Here is an 18,323-nt window from a genome sequence, read left to right as displayed (position 1 = left end):
TCTCCAGCCATCCTGATTTAGGTTTTCCGTGATTTCCCTAAATCGTTTAAGGCGAATGCCGGGATGGTTCCTTTGAAAGGGCACGGCCGATTTCCTTCCCAATCCTTACCTAACCCGAGCTTGCGCTCCGTCTCTAATGACCTCGTTGTCGACGGACCGTTAAACACTAACCACCACCACCACCACCACCACCACCACCACCACCACCACTGAAGACGTTCTCTTTCGTAAAGACGTGTCAGAGGTACACATATAGAAGGACTCCAACAATGAAGACCACTCTGCCGATTCCTTCTGTACACCATTTGCCTTGCTACAACAGGACCTGTGGATGCTGTGAGGTCAGATGCCAGTTGTCGTACTGTACTAAGGCGGTACCGTGGTGCCCCTGCAGCCAAACAACGATTCTCTCTTTCTGATGTTACACGTGGTCGGCCCCGCCTTGGTCTTCGGGATACAGTTTCGATCTCTGTGAACGGTCACCACTGCCGAAAAACAACAGAACGATTCACGTTAAGCCATCAGGCCACATCGTCTTGTGACTGTCCTGGTTCCATTCTTCCCATTTGTCTCCACCGTGGACAGCCTGGTAAGGCGTCTTCTCTGTACCATACTGCACCGTCTGTGACTGTGCACACAGCGGTTGTGGATGTGGGACTACCCGGCGTACACTATCCAGTTTGACAGGTGCCCTGACGTCATCATTGGCGTGCTTGTTGACAAAAATGCCGTCTTCTGTGCAGGTCACGATCGTACGGACATCTGCTGACAGTTTGTAAAATTACAGCGTGAATTAGACGCAGGACGGGAAAATAATGGTTCGTTGGTTTAATTTTGGACACCAATGTAGATATTTGTTACAGTTATTGAAGCGAGAGAACCAGCATACTGGTCAGCGTCAACAGGACGGTGTAAATAATTCATCTTACGACACACATGGTAAAGATTTCTGCAATTCGGAAAGATTTTGGTACAAAGAATTGTAACTACGAACAACTCCGATCGCGACCTAATTAGCAGCACGCCAGCAAGCGTCTCACCTACATTGCCTCGTAGTACAGCTGCACAGCGCGTCCCCACAGCATCTCCAACGCACGCGTCCACACTGTGGCTCGTCATGCCTGGAACTGACTCCCTTTCGCTCCTCAGTATCCAGCGAGAGGACACACTTCCTGGCGCACGTTGCCGCCAGTCAGGGGCCCAGCTTCCGGGCTCAGTCGGCTTGCGTCTCAGAACGCGCCATACGGATCCCCTGTTCACTTGTTTTCACTGCCAGATTTGCTGAAAAAATATCTAAGCTTCTATCGGGAACTTCCAGCAACCAATGGAAACATTCGCCCACGAATTCGGCTGGGAAAGAGCGTTCCACCTACGAGCTCCAAGTCACGTACACCAAGGAGAGACGGCTGTTGGGTCTCTGCCACCATTTGTTTCCTTGTTCCTCGATTCAGCCCTTCAGCCTCCCCCCCCCCCCCCCCATTTGCTATTGTACTGCGCATTTCAAACGGTTCAGCCCTCTGATCCTCTGCTTGGAGAGGATAGAAAATTCGCGTTAGCCCACAGTCAAACCAACAGAATGAATTTCACGCAAGGGAGAGATTGTTCTTGAAATAGAATCTGCTGATCATAAAGGAAATGTCAGCCATTTGTCCGAGTAGAATTCAATAAATATGGCGTATAAAAATGGTAAAATAGCGTACATAGTTGAAAGGATGTACTCTAATAAAAGGTATACTCTAAGAGATGTATGTGTTTCAATATGTAACATACTTTTTTTAAAAAAATAAAGCGAGAGCCACCTATGACACATCATGAATGCTGAGTTACAATCATTTAAAAAAGGTATCGAACCTATTCCGCAGAAGTCATAGCTTAGAAACTATATTAAACGACCAATATACACTACTGGCCATTAAAATTACTACACCACGAAGATGACGTGCTACAGTCGCGACATTTAACCAGCAGGAAGAAAATGTTGTGATATGCAAATTATTAGCTTTCCAGAGCATTCACACAAGGTTGGTGCCGGTGGCGACACCTACAACGTGCTGACATGAGGAAAGTTTCCAACCGATTTCTCATACACAAACAGCAGCTGACCGGCGTTGCCTGGTGAAACGTTGTTGTGATGCCTCGTCTAAGGGGGAAAAATGCGTACCATCACGTTTCCGACTTTGATAAAGGTCGAATTGTAGCCCATAACGATTGTGGTTTATCGTATCGCGACAATGCTGCTCGCGTTGGTCGAGATACAATGACTGTTAGCAGAATATGGAATCGGTGGGTTCAGGAGGGTAATACGGAGCGCCATGCTGGATCCCAACGGACTAGTGTCACTAGCAGTCGAGATGACGGGCATCTTATCCGCACGGCTGTAACGGATCGTGCAGCCACGTATCGATCCCTGAGTCAACAGATGGAGACTTTTACAAGACAACAGCTGAATGGACAATCATCTCGGAGACCATGGCTGCGGTTACCCTCGACGCTGCATCAGGAGCGCCTGCCATGGTGTATTCAACGACCAACCTGGGTACACGAATGGCAAAACGTAATTTTTTTGGATGAATGCAGGTTCCGTTTACAGCATCATGATCGTCGCATCCGTGTTTGACGACATCGCGGTGAACGCACATTGGAAGCGTGTATTCGTCATCGCCATACTGGCGTATCACCCGGCGTGATGGTATGGGGTGCCACACGTTACACGTCTCAGTCACCTCTTGTTCGCATTGACGGAACTTTGAACAGTGGACGTTTCGTTTCAGATGTGCTACGACCCGTGGCTCAACCCTTCATTGGATCCCTGCGAAACCCTCCCATTTCAGCGGGATAATGGACGACTGCATGTTGCAGGTCCTTTACGGGACTTTCTGGATACAGAAAATTTTCGACTGCTGCCCTGGCCAGCACATTCTCCAGATCTCTCACCAATTGAAAAAGTCTGGTCAATGGTGGCCGAGCAACTGGCTCGTCACAATACGCCAGTCACTACTCTTGATGAACTGTGGTATCGTGTTGAAGCTGCATGGCATGGGCAGCTGTACCTGTTGACTCAATGACAAGTCGTATCAAGGCCGTTATTACGGCGAGAGGTGGTTGTTCTGGGTACTGATTTCTCAGGGTCTATGCACCCAAATTGCGTGAAAATGTAATCACAGGTCTAGTATAATATATTTGTCCAATGCATATCCGATTATCATCTGCATTTCATTTGGTGCAGCAATTTTAATTGCCAGTAGTGTATTATTGCAGGTGGTAGTGACAGCGTATCGGTCCGCTTATCTTGACACGCCGAACCACTTCACGTATATAACCAACTGGCCTGAAAAGTTGATAGTGCGATGCACTTACCTGAGCCACCACTCGTTGATTAGAACGTCTCCTCATGTTTCCGATAACGGCCACAGGAGGCCAAGTGCAGTAATATCGTGGTGGGGTATCACATACTTTACAAATGGAGCAAAGTAGGCCTAATGCGTTTACTAGAAAAACACAGGAGACAAAGGAATTTTAATTTTCATCTCTCGTCGTTATTGTCCACTCTACATTCCTCGCAATCCCCATCTACTCTCGGTTTAGTGAGATACGCATTCAGTAAAGAATTGGGCACCAGAAATCCTGAGGAGCTTAACGGGAACGCAGATGCTGTGCTGCGATGGCAACAAGGATGATCGCCCAACGTCCAGGTGGGCGACCGGTTCTAGGTGCTTCAGTCCGGAACCGCGCTGCTGCTACGGTCGCAGGTTCGAATCCTGCCTCGGGCATGGATGCGTGTGATGTCCGTAGGTTAGTTAAGTTTAAGTAGTTCTAAGTCAAGGGAACTGATGACCTCAGATGGTAAGTCCCATAGTGCTTACAGCCATTTTTGAACCCATCGTGAAGGATTGGTCATGCAATACGATTTCAGTGCTAAGACGGTATATGTATGCCATCAGTAAGCAACTGCAAATTTTGGGGTCAGAAAATTCGGGGGTTAAACCTGTGACTGAGCAATGTATCTCAGTAGGTGAGACATTGAATCACCAACAGACTAACCTGACTGCTGGTTTTCCATCTATTTCCTAATTAAGTGCAAGCAACTGCTCAGATGACTCCTTCAGTATACGAACGGTAAATTTTTGTCATTACTATTTTTCAATTAATAAACTTTCTAATGATGTGGATGTCCATCACGTGCTAACCTATAACAGCCCATTCTGAACCATATTCATAATACTGAAAATAGATGTATGCGTATTACTTTTACACCTCAGCGCCTATTTATGACAAACTACACTGTAAGCGAAAACATATTGACCATTGCCCATCCAGGCGTTGGATGCCGTCTGGTGGCGTTTCGGGCACGTGATGCAGTAAGAGAAGTACGTAAGAGGAGCAGAAACGCACGGGTGAACACCCTAGCTAATATATGGGCTGCAAATCGGGAAATCGGTTGCGGTAAGCGACTTCGACAAAGGGCGGTTTATTATTACGTAGAGGCTGTCAACGAATGTCTCGAAAACGGAGAAGCTGGCTGAATGTTCAGGTGGTACTGTCCTGAGCATCTACTGAAAGAGGTAGGACAGTGAAACTACCACTAGGCGACTCTTCACAGAACGTGGGGTTCGGAGGCTTATCTGATCTGCAAAGTAGGATAGATGGTGATCTGTGGCATCTTTGCCGAAATAGCACAATGCTGGTGCATGCACAAACGTTTCAGAACACACCGCTCATTGTACATTGTTGAAAATGGAGCTCCACAGCAGACCACCCCTACGTGCTCACATGTTTACCAAACGATGTCGTCAGTTACGATTTCGGTGGGCACGTAACTATCGGGATTCGATTGTCGATCAATGAAAAAGTGTCGGCTCTTCGGGTGAGTCAAATTTTTGCTACACTGGGTCGACGGTCGTCTACACAGGCGCTGTCATCGAGGTAAACGACCGCTCGAAACGTGAATCGCGCCACGAACGCAGGCTCCTGGGAGCAGTACTATGCTATGGGAGACATTCTCCATAGCCTGCGTAGGACCTGTGGTAGTAATCTAAGACACGCTGACAGCTGCAAACCGCCTGCATCCTTTCGCGCTTGATCTCTTGTCCGACGACTATGTCACCTTTCGGCAGTATAGTTATCCGTTCAAAAATGGTTCAAATGGCTCTGAGCACTATGGGACTTAACATCTAAGGTCATCAGTCCCCTATAAATTAGAACGACTTAAGCCTAACTAACCTAAGGACATCACACACATCCATTCCCGAGGCAGGATTCGAACCTGCGACCGTAGCGGTCGCACAGTTCCAGACTGAAGCACCTAGAAACGCTGGGCCACATCGGCCGGCTATAATTGTCCGTGTTTAAGAGCCATCATAACCGAGCAACATTGGTTTCAGGAGCATTCTAATGCACTCACTTTGATGTCCCGGCGACCAATTTTGTCTGATATAAATCCTATGGATCCAACCCAGGTCGCTATAGGGCGCCATCACTGCGTATGCAAATCAGCGGCCCGTTATTTACGAGAATTACATGGGCTGTGTGACGCCATATACGTCCACAAACCTACTAATGTTCTGTCGTTTCCTGACACGCAGAATCATTAATCTATTTCGCTTCGAAGACGGACAAGCAAGCTATTAAACAGGTGGTCATAATGTTTTGGCTCATCAGCGTATATTCACTGCAATTTACTCATCAGATTATATATATATATATATATATATATATATATATATATATATATATATATTTAATTTACACTTCAAGTTCCATAGGACCAAAATGAGGAGCAAATCTCCAAGGTCAAGGAACGTGTCAGTACATGAACTTACAACATAAAAGTAATAACAGATAAAAATAAATGTTCATGAACCTGAAAAAAGTCAATCCATAAGTTTCAGTAAACGCTATCAGCAATAGAATAAGAATCAACTTAATTTTTCAAGGAACACCGCGACAGAATAGAATGAGTGACTCATGGGGAAACTCTTCAGTTTCGATTTGAAAGCGCGTGGATTACTTCTAAGATTTTTGAATTCTAGTGGCAGCTTATTGAAAATGGAAGCAGCAGTACACTGCACACCTTTTCGCACAAGAGTTAAGGAAGTCCGATCCAAATGCCGGTTTCATTTCTACCGAGCATTAACCGAGTGAAAGTTGCTTATTCTTGGGAATAAACTAATATTGGTAACAAGAAACGACAATAAGGAATATACATATTGAGAGGCCAATGTCAAAATACCCAGACTCGTGAACAGAGGTCGACAAGAGGTTCGTGAACTCACAGCACTTATTGCCCGAACCGCGCGTTTCTTAGCCAAAAATATGCTTGTAGAATGGGAAGAGTTACCCAAAATATAATACCATACGACGTAAGTGAATGAAAATAAGCAAAGTAGATTAATTTTAGTGTAGACGTATCACTCACTTTTGATACCGTTCGAATAGTAAAAATGGCAGTATTAAGTCTTTGAACAAGATCCTGAACGTTGCCTTTCCATGACAGCCTACTATCTATCTGATCACCTAGAAATTTGAACTGTTCAGTTTCACTAAACTTGTGCCCATTCTGTGAAATTAAAACGTTATGGTTTGTTGAATTGTGTGTTAGAAACTGTAAAAACTGAGCCTTACTATGATTTAACGTTAGTTTACTTTCTACAAGCCATGAACCGAGGTCATGTACTGCACTATTTGAAACCGAGTCAATGTTGCACACAACATGCTCTACTACCAAGCTATTGTCATCAGCAAACAGAAATAATTTAGAGTTACCCGTAAGACTAGAGGGCATATCATTTATAAAAATAAGGAACAGAAGCGGCCCCAACACTGATACCTGGGGCACCCCGCCCCCCCCCCCCCCCCCCCTCCACTTGACAGTACCCCACTCATATCCCACATCACATTGTGAATTTTTCTGTCTGTTGCTAAAGTAAGAGGTGAACCAATTATGATCTACTCCCCATATTCCGTAACGGTCCAACTTCTGGAGCAATATTTTGTGATCAACACAATCAAATGCCTTAGTTAAATGAAAAAATACGCCAAGCGTTCGAAACTCTTTGTTTAGCCCATCCAGTATCTCACAGAGAAAAGAGAATATAGCTTTTTCAGCTGTTAAACGACTTGTAAAGCCGAACTGTACATTTGATAGCGAATAGTATGATATAAAATGATCAATTATCCTTACATACACAACCTTTTCAATAACTTTTGCAAACAATGATGGCATAGAAATATGTCTAAAATTATCTACATTATCCCCTTTCCCTTTTAATAAAGCGGCTTTACTACTGACTACTTTAATCGCTCAGGAAACTGACCATTCCTAAAGGAAACATTACAAATATGGCTAAATACAGGGCTAACATGTGCAGCACAGTCCTTTAATATTCTGCTAGACACTCCATCATAACCATGAGAGTCCTTAGTCTTCAGTGATTTAATTATTGACTCAATCTCCCTCTCGTCTGTATCACAGAGGAGTATTTCAGACATCAATCTCGGAAAGGCATTTGCCAAGAAAGTTATATGATTTCCTGTAGAAACTAAATTTTTATTTAATTCACCAGCAATGCTCAGAAAATGATTGTTAAATACTGTACATATATCTAATTTATCAGTAACAGAAATATTTTTTCTGCGAGCTGACTTTATATCGTCGACCTTGTGCTGCTGACCAGACACTTCACAACTGACCATATGGTTTTAATTTTATCCTGTGAATTAGCTATTCTAATTGCATACAACATACTCTTTGCCTTCCTAATAACATTTTTAAGCACGTTAGAATAATGTTTGTAATGGTCTACTGTAGCTTTATTGTGACTACTTCTAACATTTTGATATAATTCCCGCTTTCTTTTACATTATACCCTTATCCCACTAGTCAGCGACCCGGGCTGTCCATTACTGACAGCACCCCGTTTAGAATGTTCTTATGGAAAGCAACTCTCAAAGAGCATGAGAAATGTCTTATGGAAAACATTGTATTTATCATCTATATTACCAGCACTATAAATATCTTGCCACTCTTGTTCCTTGACAAGTTTTATAAAACTCCCTATTGCTATTGGATTAACTTTCCTACATAGTTTCTAATTAAATATGACATTGGTATCAGTACAATAGCCTTCTAATGTTAAAATTTGTGCATCATGGTCTGGAAGGCCATTCACGCTATTACTAACAGAATGCCCATCTAGTATGAAGAATGAATAAAAATATTGTCTATGACTGTGCTACTGTTCCCCTGCACCCTAGTTGGAAATAACACAGTTTGTATCAAATCTACCAACATACTTTTCCTTGCACAATCATATACAAAATTAATATTGAAGTCACCACTTATGACTACTTTCTGGAACTTCCTACAAAGTGAATCAATAACCCTCTCTAGCCTAAGCACAAATGCTCTGAAGTCGGAATTAGGCGACCTATAAACAACAACAATTGGAAGTTCAGTTTCACTAAATTCAACTAATGCTGCACAACTTTCAAATATCTTTACAGTGCAGTGTCGTGATACGTCTATGGACTCAAATGGAATTCACAGCAGTTTCAGAAGAACATTATTCATAAAAGAACCTGAAGAGAAGAAAGTGAGATAAATGCAAAAAATTTCGTATGTTAGCTTTACAACTAATGCTTCCAAGTTTCTAATAACATGTACAGGTACATGACTGGAGAAATATTTAATATCTGATACATGCCGATTCGTTTCTCCTAAGAACGTTACAGTCTCCACAGAGACAACTGTGACGTTGCTCTTGAGTATGGAAGTTAAAATAAGAACCATTTCATGAATTCTGTCGACATAGAGAAGGCATTTGACACTGTAAAGTAGCACATCATGTTATAATTGTAAGCATAGTGGGTACAAACTATCGGCAAAGATGGCTAGTGTCCAACATGTGCAAGAACCAAGAGGGAACGACAAAACGAAAGTCCAAGACAGAAGTTTTCTGATTATAAAGGGCGTAAGGCATGGGTACACTCTTTCGCTCTTTGTCAACCTGTAAGCCGAAGAATGAAAGACGGAATTGCAACTAAGATTCAGAAGTGGGATTGAAATTTTGTGCGAATGGTACAAGAGACTAAGGTCGCTGATATATTTGCTATCCCATGAATATGATTGAATGAAGCCATCAGTCTAATGTGCACAAAATATGGATTGAGGGAAAACCGAAGAAAGAGCAAAGTAAAAGAAAGGAAACTTGCTAGCTTTCGGATTTTATAGTTTGACGAGCTAGAGGAATGCGTAATAATCTAGGATGCTTCTGACCTCGGTGTGAAGTACTGCAATAGGAAACATCATGGGAGACAGCTAGAACTTCTCAGGCTACACGTCAGCTATGACAGTATCGAAAATTTTATAGACTGAGAGGCGTGGTTCTGTAGCGTCTTTCATTCGTTGGGTGTGTAAGTGAGGTTATAAAGCAGTCAAAGACGAACTAGACAGGATGAGAGGGTCAGTGAATATGCCATCTGTTGGCCTGCCAACCTATTAACGACTGAGTCTTGGATTGGACATCTGCCTTCATTCTGATGTCTATCAGAATGAAGACCCATTTCTATCCACGTCGAATGTATCTTCCTCGTGGTCGGATGCAGAATCTTAATGCAATACGAATGCACTTCCCAGCCTCCAAATACTGCGTTCACTCTGCCTCCGCGAGATAGTCACCCCAGACAGTTGATACCAGGCCGAGGTACAGTAACAACCCGTAGGCCGCCACGAACTGAAGAAATTAAGTCAGTCCAGCAGAAAAATAAATGGGTAAAACCGGCCAGGGCGTCGCAGCTAAACTGCAGAAGGCGGAAGAAGAAAGTTATCAGCTGTCAGCCCACAGCCATACATTCACAATGAGGTGTGAAGAACGCACCACACCTACTGCACACAGTTGCATGTAAAACGGAACCCATCGAATGGTGGGATGAAATGGTACATTCCTCACCTACCTGCTCTATTATTGAGTTATTATCGTGACCAGACAAATCGGGCCTGAGATTATAATATCAAGAAATTCTATGAAGTGGCCGGAAGTGGCTGTTGTCTTCATTGCAGTCTACATTTTTACTCTGCAAAATTGTGGCAACTGCATGATGGAGGGTACATAAGAGCAAACATTTATTATGTAGAATATTAGGTTATACCTAAGGTGTTCAAACTGATTGGTACATTTTTTGTGCGCACGAGCAGCATTTACGGAAGAGACCAAAATAAATTTCAAGTCTCCCCGACCCCCTCCCAACGTGTATGCACATGTGACATTGTTCTGGAAGGTTCAAACCATTCTTTCGATCACGGCGTCAACGGTGTGCGATTCGTCACTGATGGTGAATTTGTTACCCCACGTGACCTCTTCCATTACGTCGAATAAAGCATAGTCGCGAGTAGGCATATCCAGAGAATAGGGAGGATGCAGCATCACAGTAAACCCTTGTTCACACACAGTGGCAGTGGTCTAGCGAATTGCGTGTGGCAGCACATTGTCATGTTGGAGGAGAACGTCACAGCCCCATTCTTCATTAAGACATTGTTGATTGCGTTGGCGGCGTTGGTGCAGTGAACTGCAGTACTGATCGTTATTGAGAGCCGTATTGAAGAACTATGACTAGTCGGCGGTGACCAGCCACTCAAAAAACTCCGATAGATCAGCACTGTACTGTTGCGTCATCCGTTGGCGTATCTCCACACGCTTTTATTTCTCCGTAACAGCGGGGGAATGGGGCGCCCAATATGCACAGACCATCATCTTCTAATCCTCATGTATCAGGTGTGGAGGGTTCCTTGTGGCAGACTTGTTGACTTCTGTAGTTCATCAAACATGACTGGTTTTGGCCCATCATCAGGTGTTTGCGAGGCTGGGCGTTGTTGGACACCCAACGCTCTTGTGTTTTGCAGCACAGTCCGTGCAGTCTGTGAACTATGATACCGAACGAAACAAGAATCTTCACTTGGCGCCTTTTCCCCACATGTAGCTACTAATCTCATGTCTATCTTTGCCCATACTCGTCTGCTACCATGTTGTGATACCGATGTCCACCGGCGTACTCGACAATTGGAACCAAATGCTGCTGTAGTGCGCCCCTATTGGAAGCAGTAACACCATCTAGCGACGGTAGATAGTACTATAGTCTTTCTTCACACGTATATCGACACACATTTCAGACTGTGCCTTGAAGCAGTTATAGAGAGAGTTCCAATCAGTACTGGGCGAAGAAAATACGAAGGTCGTTCAACAAGTAATGCACCACATTTTTGTTAAAAAGTCATTAATATACTTCAACAAACGTACTTGTTGGTGCTTCATATTTGATGTATTTTCTGTTCACCGGGAAAGTTTCGAACCGTTCTGGCAGATGACAGAGCAGTAGTACAGCGTCAAAATGGCGTCTATATAAGACTCACGTTACAAACAGCGTGCTGTTATTGGATACTTGTATGCGGAAAAAGAAACCGTGGTGAACACCCACAGACATTTACTTGCCGCGTATGACGATGCTGCAGTTGGTAGGAGCACAGTTGGGCGGTGGGTAAAGAAAGTTACAGCCTCAGGAAATGCAGAAACAGAGCTCCATGATCAGCCACGATCGGGACGACCTGTGACAGCCGCTGCTACAGACATGCTGAATCGTGCCGACCGGCGCATCACAACTCGACAATTGGCTATACAGTTGTCGGTCAGCATTGGTCGTGCATCTGCAATGATCGAGACACTTGTATACTCAAAGAGGTGCTCACGATGGGGTGCGTGAATGCTAACAGCGGACCACAAGATTCAAAGAAAGGCCATTTCATCTGGATTGTTGGAGGGGTTTGAGAGCGACGGAGAGGCCTCTCTGTCACGGACCGTTATGGGGGACGAAAGCTGGGTGCACCACTTTGCGCCGGAAACAGAAAGCCAATTCATGGAGTGGCTTCATCCCCATTCACTACAAACGAAGAAAACAAACACCCTTAGGAGGAAAAGTCATGATGACGGTCTTCTGGGACTGCAATGTCGCCATTCTCGTGGATGCGATGCCAAGAGGGTCAACTATCAATTCAGACACTCTGAATAAACTCAAGAATCGTTTCCGATGTTTTAGATCGGACAAGAATGCAGCATAAATCTTGCTCCAACACGATAACGCACGCCCACACACGTCTCAGAACCCGGGAACACATCACCAAACGGGGTTAAACATCAGTGCCTCATCCACCCTGCAGTGCAGATCTGGCACCCTCCGACTTCCATCTCTTTGGGCCGCTTAAAGATTGTCTACGGGAAACACACTTTGAAGATGATGAGAGTGCCAGTCATGCAGTGAAAACATGGCAATGCCTAAAGCACAAGAGATTTTACCAGCAAGGAATGCTTGCTCTTCCACACCATTGGCATACGGTCGTAGAAGGTGGTGGAAACTACGTAGAAAAACAGCACATGGACAAGACGTGTTGACGTATATTGTCACCAAATTCTGACTCTTAACAATAAATCGGTTTTTAGGGAAAAAATTGAGGTATTACTCATTGAAAGACGCTCGTAATGTAGTAAGTTTTAATCAGTGCCAATCGATTAAGCGAAGATTCAATGGTTGCAATCGCTCTCGGATGAAAAGAGCGGCGATTTCAACACAACTTTATCACACAATGTACCACAACGGCTCTGGAACGTCCTCACAGTTTAGTCAACGTTGCGATTAGACATAGATGATTAGCGGCTCCGATCGTTGTCTACCGTCTTCATATCTACAATAAAAAAGTTGAATAAAACTGACAAATGTACAGGACGAATAAAGCTATTTGATTAAATGTATTAGAATAGCTTGGTTACAGAGTGCAGCATAAAATTCATCACCGTGTTTACCTACCTCAGCATTACCTAGAGACACATATAGCAATAATGTTGACGCGTTACGCGATAACTAAGGTAAAAGCCGGCCGGAGTGGCCGTGCGGTTATAGGCGCTTCAGTCTGGAACCTCGGGACCGCTACGGTCGCAGGTTCGAATCCTGCCTCGGGCATGGATGTGTGTGATGTCGTTAGGTTAGTTTCGCTTAAGTAGTTCTAAGTTCTAGGGGACTTATGACCTCAGCACTTGAGTCCCATATTGCTCAGAGCCATTTTAACCATTTTGAACTAACGTAAATAAATCTGTTGCTTGCCGATAATTATCGAAACCGATAATCAACAAGTTAACAATAGATTTTTGGACAGTGTGGTTGTAGAGAGAAGCAGCGATTAATATGATTAATCAATAATTCGAGAACAGTCGTAATCGCATATATTATTGTTATAATACCACCAACCGGTTTCAACCCGACGTAGGGATAATATTCCGGGCGCTTACATCATTGGTCGACTGCTGGTGGTGTCACTCCTGTCTACATAACGGCAGGAAACTATAGTTATGCCGTCGAACAATGGTGTAAGCGCCCAAAGATGACTCCTACGTCGGGCTGAAACCGGTTGGCGGAATTATAACAATAATAAATGCGATTAAGACTGTTCTTGAGTTACTGATTAAAGTTTACAACAGTTGCTGCAACTCTCCAGAATAAACTTGCCTGTCCTTTTCTTGTGCCTATTTATAGCGTATACAGAAGATATACTTTACTTTTTAGGAGGCAATGCATCTTCCCTTCCGGAGGACCTGGACGGCGTGAATGCGTGGCCTCAGCTGGTGACTGGCTTCGGATCTCCGCGGTCGGAACTGCTGATCAACGTCGACGAAGTGGTTGGCAACGCCGCCATACGACTGGACGATTGGAAGCTCGTCAGAGGTGAGCAGACGTTTACCATCACGTGCACTTACTCGTAACCTCGACTGTTCAGCACCGTCCGTTCCCTCCCCAAGACCCTGCACACCACCTGTGAAGTCTCATACAGGATCTGCGAGTCAGTAGGCTGAACTCCTCAGCAGAGTTTGATGGATGTGAAGGAGTCTTTCTGGATCATCAAGACGCGCTCTTCTAAGAACTTTACAAATACAATTAGGTAACAAAAGTCACTGGATACCTACTAATATCTGTTCGGTTTCCTTTTGCACGGCGTATTGCAGCAGTTCGACGTGGTATGGACTCAACAAGTTGTTGGAAGTCCCTTGCAATAATAATGTGTCATGCTGCCTCTGAACCCCTCCTTAATTGCGAAGGTTCAAATGGCTCTGAGCACTATGGGACTTAACATCTATGGTCATCAGTCCCCTAGAATTTAGAACTACTTAAACCTGACTAACCTAAGGACATCACACAACACCCAGTCATCACGAGGCAGAGAAAATCCCTGACCCCGCCGGGAATCGAACCCGGGAACCCGGGTGTGGGAAGCGAGAACGCTACCGTACGACCACGAGCTGCGGACAATTGCAAAGATGTTGCTGATGCACGAAGTGGCCTCTCGATTGTCACCCATAAATTTTCTGTGGGATTCATGTTGGAGCAGCGTCGGTGCAATGCCATCCACAAAATTTCCATCGTTATTTAGGACCACGAAGTACATGAACAACTGCAAATGGTCTCCAAGTAGCCTAATGTAACCATTAACAGTCAATCATCGATTGAGTTGGATCAGAGGATCTGAGTTCATTCCATGTAAACATAGCCCACACAATTATGGAGCCACAACCAACTTCCACGGTGCCTTGTTGACAATTTGGGTACATGGCTCTTTGGGGTCTTTGCCACACTCGAAAGCCATCATAACCTTTTAACAACTCAAATTGGAACTCATGTGACTACGACACGGTTTTTCAGTCGTCTAGGTTACAATCGACATAGTCACGGGCAAAGTGGAGGCCCTCTAGCCGATGTCGTGCTGTTAGCAAAGGCACTCACGTCGGTCATCTACTGCCTTAGCCCATTAACACCACGTTTCGCCGCACTGTTGTAACGGAGCCGTACGTGGCAACATCGACTTCTGCGGTTTTTGATTCAGTTTTGTTTGTCTGTTACCAATGACAAGTCTACGCGAACACCGCTGCTCTCGGTCGTTAAGTCAAGGCCGTCGGCGACTGCGTAGTCCGTGGTGAGAGGTAATGCCTGAAATTTGGCATTCTCGGCACACACTTGGCACTGTGGATCTCGGAATATTGAATTCACTAACGATTTTCGAAGTGGAATGTGAGATTTGTGCAGCTCCAACGACCATTTCGTGGTCCGTACCTGTTAATTTCCTCGACGACGCTCTAATCACGTCGAAAACCTTTTACGTAAATCACCTGAGTACAAATGACTTCCCCGCCAATGTACTCCAATTTCCTACCTTGTGGACGATATACTACCTTCATTTGTGTATGTGCCTATCAGTGTCCGATGACTGTTTGTCACTTTAGTGTAGTGTAGCTGAACATATCCGTAAATTTTTCTCCCATATTTCTCTAATGTGTTTGTAGCTGAAACCTACACTGACCATGGTATACCACCTGCTTAATGGCGTGCTAGCTTTCGAACGCCACACAGCAACGATTCTACATGACTTCAGTTCGATAAATAGGTACGTAAGTAAATAGGTCGGTAGATTAGTTTATGGGAAGTACGTGGCATCAGTTACCTATGCGCAACCCACGCAATACCCTCACATTTTTGGCTGGTGGCCTGTGGGGACGGGGGTGGCGCCAGATAGCGTCTCAGATGTGCCATCGGCTTCAGGTCAGGCTGCTTTGGGGGCAAAGACATCAACGTCAGTTATTTACCTTTGACAGCTCTGGCACTGAAGCACATACACCTACACTGCTGGAAGGTGACATCGTCGTCGGGGAAAACGTCGAGCACGGAGGGTCAGAAACAATGTTCAAGTTGTACATACTTGTTACGGTGCCATAGGTTCCTACAATAAATCTCAATGAAACCCAGATGAAAGTCCCTCATTTTGTAATAGTGCTATCTATGGCATTCATCCGTTACACATTGGACGCTCCGAACAGCACCTACATGACAGCGAACTCAGAAGTGACCATCAGGCTGAAGTGATAAGAAAGGGTAATCATTCTATCGACGATATGGCCGCAAATGAATATGCAACTTTGACAGATTGTTATGGCCCAGCGCCTGGGAACGTTCAATCGTACTCGGAGAAATTGCTCAGCTGCTCGGGCATTGTTGATGGGAGTATCTAAGGAAAATGGTTGAATGTCAGTTAAACAATGAGCAGGTGACAAGGTCCGCATCTCATCACACAACGTGGTAGATCGTGACCGGCCGTGCGGTTAAAGGCGCTGCAGTCTGGAACCGCAAGACCGCTACGGTCGCAGGTTCGAATCCTGCCTCGGGCATGGCTGTTTGTGATGTCCTTAGGTTAGTTAGCTTTAACTAGTTCTAAGTTCTAGGGGACTAATGACCTCAGCAGTTGAGTCTCATAGTGCTCAGATCCATTTGAACCATTTGAACCAAGATCGTGACCTTGTCCGCTCTATAAAGGACAGACGGCGATCCTTGTGCAGGTCTGATGACTGAGTACAACGCTAGTACAGGGACAAGTGTTTCGTAGGACACCATTGGCCTTGTATTGTTGACAGTCAGGCTCCACAGCACGTGACCCTAGCGTAATGACCGAACGGCATTGTTAACGGTGCTTTCAGCCCCCAGGGGATCATAAAAAATGTTCAGATGTGTGTGAAATTTTATGGGACTTAACTGCTGAGGTCATGAGTCCCTAAGCTTGCACACTACTTAACCTAAATTATCCTAAGGACAAACACACACACCCATGCCCGAGGGCGGACTCGAACCTCCTCCGGGACCAGCCGCACAGTCCATGACTGCAGCACCTTAGAGGGGATCATCGAGAATGGACCGCGGAGCAGTGTAAATGTGTCGACTGACTAGGTGATCCCCATCTTTTATTACATCACATCCATGGTTGTGACGACTGCTCAGTGATTCAAGCGAACAGCCGCCTGATAAATGCACTGTACTTCGAATGCGTGCCAATGGGGGCAGTACAATTTTTTGGGGGACCTTTACCAGAGCCTCTAGGTGACCAGTGGTAGTAATCGAAGGCACTGTGAGTGCTACGGAGAACGAGAACACTATTTCGGACAATCTGCAAGCCTTCATGTTCGATGCCTTCCTCGACAGCGACGCCATCTTCGAGCAATAAAAATGTCCATGACACAAGGCCAGAACTGTAATACAGTGGTTTTAGCAGCGTGATGGGGAAACTCTTGTTGATGGCTTCGCCACCAAATTCGCCTGATTGGAACGTCATGTAATATATCTCGCCAGGTGTGCACTCAGTTATTAGCAGTTCTTAAGGTCAGGGAATTTCGTGGCCTGTGCGTAGAAAGCTGGTCTCACAAATCTCTGGAAACCTACCAACGACTTCTCGGGATTATGCTATTCATCTCTGCTGTATTGCGTCCCAAAGTCGGATCAGTACTTTATTATATAGCTAGGCATAATGTTTCGGCTCCTGAGCGTATTAGTAATTGCCCCTGTTTCACTTATATTCTTATTCCTTAAACTGCTGCTCTCGATTTCCTAATTTTGTATGACTGGGTATTGTAATACTACGTGCCACAGGCCGGCAGAACAGCGCTTCCGACACTGGCTACCAGGGGTCGACTGGCCGGGAGGACGCTGTCTACACCCCAGTCTACACTCCAGAGCAGGTGCTGTCCAGCGCCGCGGGCCGGGCCATCTCCAGCACGCTGGGCAACTCCACTCCAGCCGAGGTGATGCTGAGGCTCCGCGCAGAGGCCACCGTCTCCTGTCCTGACCGCCCCCAGAAGCCGCGGTGCGCCGTCGTCAACGGCAGCGACGTTTGCGTCTTCAACGTCAGCCGCGACCCGTGCGAGGCGGGCGACGGCGCGGCCTCCGAGGAGGTGCTGTCCACGCTGCTGGAGCGCCTGGAGGCGCTGTCGCAGCCGATTCTGCCCCAGCAGGACTCGACCACGTACCCCGGCCTGGCCGATCCCAGGCGCTGGAACAACACCTGGGTGCCATGGACCGACTGCCTCGTCGACGCTACGGACGAGGCCTGCAACGTTGTCGCAAACACCACAAGACTGATCAGCGTAGTATGACCGCGGAATCTACACGACGGCTGACGGCGTCACAGCCGATCTGTAACTGCCCGCACCCATTGCGATTGAGTCTTCTTACAGATGCCATGACCTTACATAAAGTGGGATAGTGATAACATACGTAATTCCTGCAGACTGTAGAGAGCATAACTCAGTGCCGGTACAGTTACAATAGTTGGACTCAGAAGCAAGGTTTCTGCCACTTCTCTGCCTCCACGCTTAATCTGATCTTAATTTCTCTATGCTACCCTCTAATCTCCCCCTATCATGCTCGGTCCCTCTCTTTTATTCTTCCTTCCTCTGCCTTTCAACGTGAAGTGA

General features: G+C 45.5%; 1 protein-coding gene across 1 annotated transcript in view; it reads left to right on the top strand.

Moving 5' to 3' along the window:
- Nucleotides 1-18,002, top strand: part of LOC124605900 (arylsulfatase B-like) — a 72,310-nt gene extending 54,308 nt beyond the window's left edge. The window contains exons 8-9 of the mRNA XM_047137846.1: nt 13,603-13,761; nt 17,500-18,002. Of these exons, the coding sequence (XP_046993802.1) occupies nt 13,603-13,761; nt 17,500-18,002 (662 nt within the window). The remainder of the gene's footprint in view (nt 1-13,602; nt 13,762-17,499) is intronic.
- The last annotated feature ends 321 nt before the right edge of the window (nt 18,003-18,323 follow it).

The sequence above is a fragment of the Schistocerca americana genome, chromosome 3 (assembly GCF_021461395.2).
Source record: "Schistocerca americana isolate TAMUIC-IGC-003095 chromosome 3, iqSchAmer2.1, whole genome shotgun sequence".
Lineage (NCBI taxonomy): Eukaryota > Metazoa > Arthropoda > Insecta > Orthoptera > Acrididae > Schistocerca > Schistocerca americana.
Note: the sequence above shows the minus strand (reverse complement) of the source record. Positions and strands in the feature narration are given on the sequence as shown.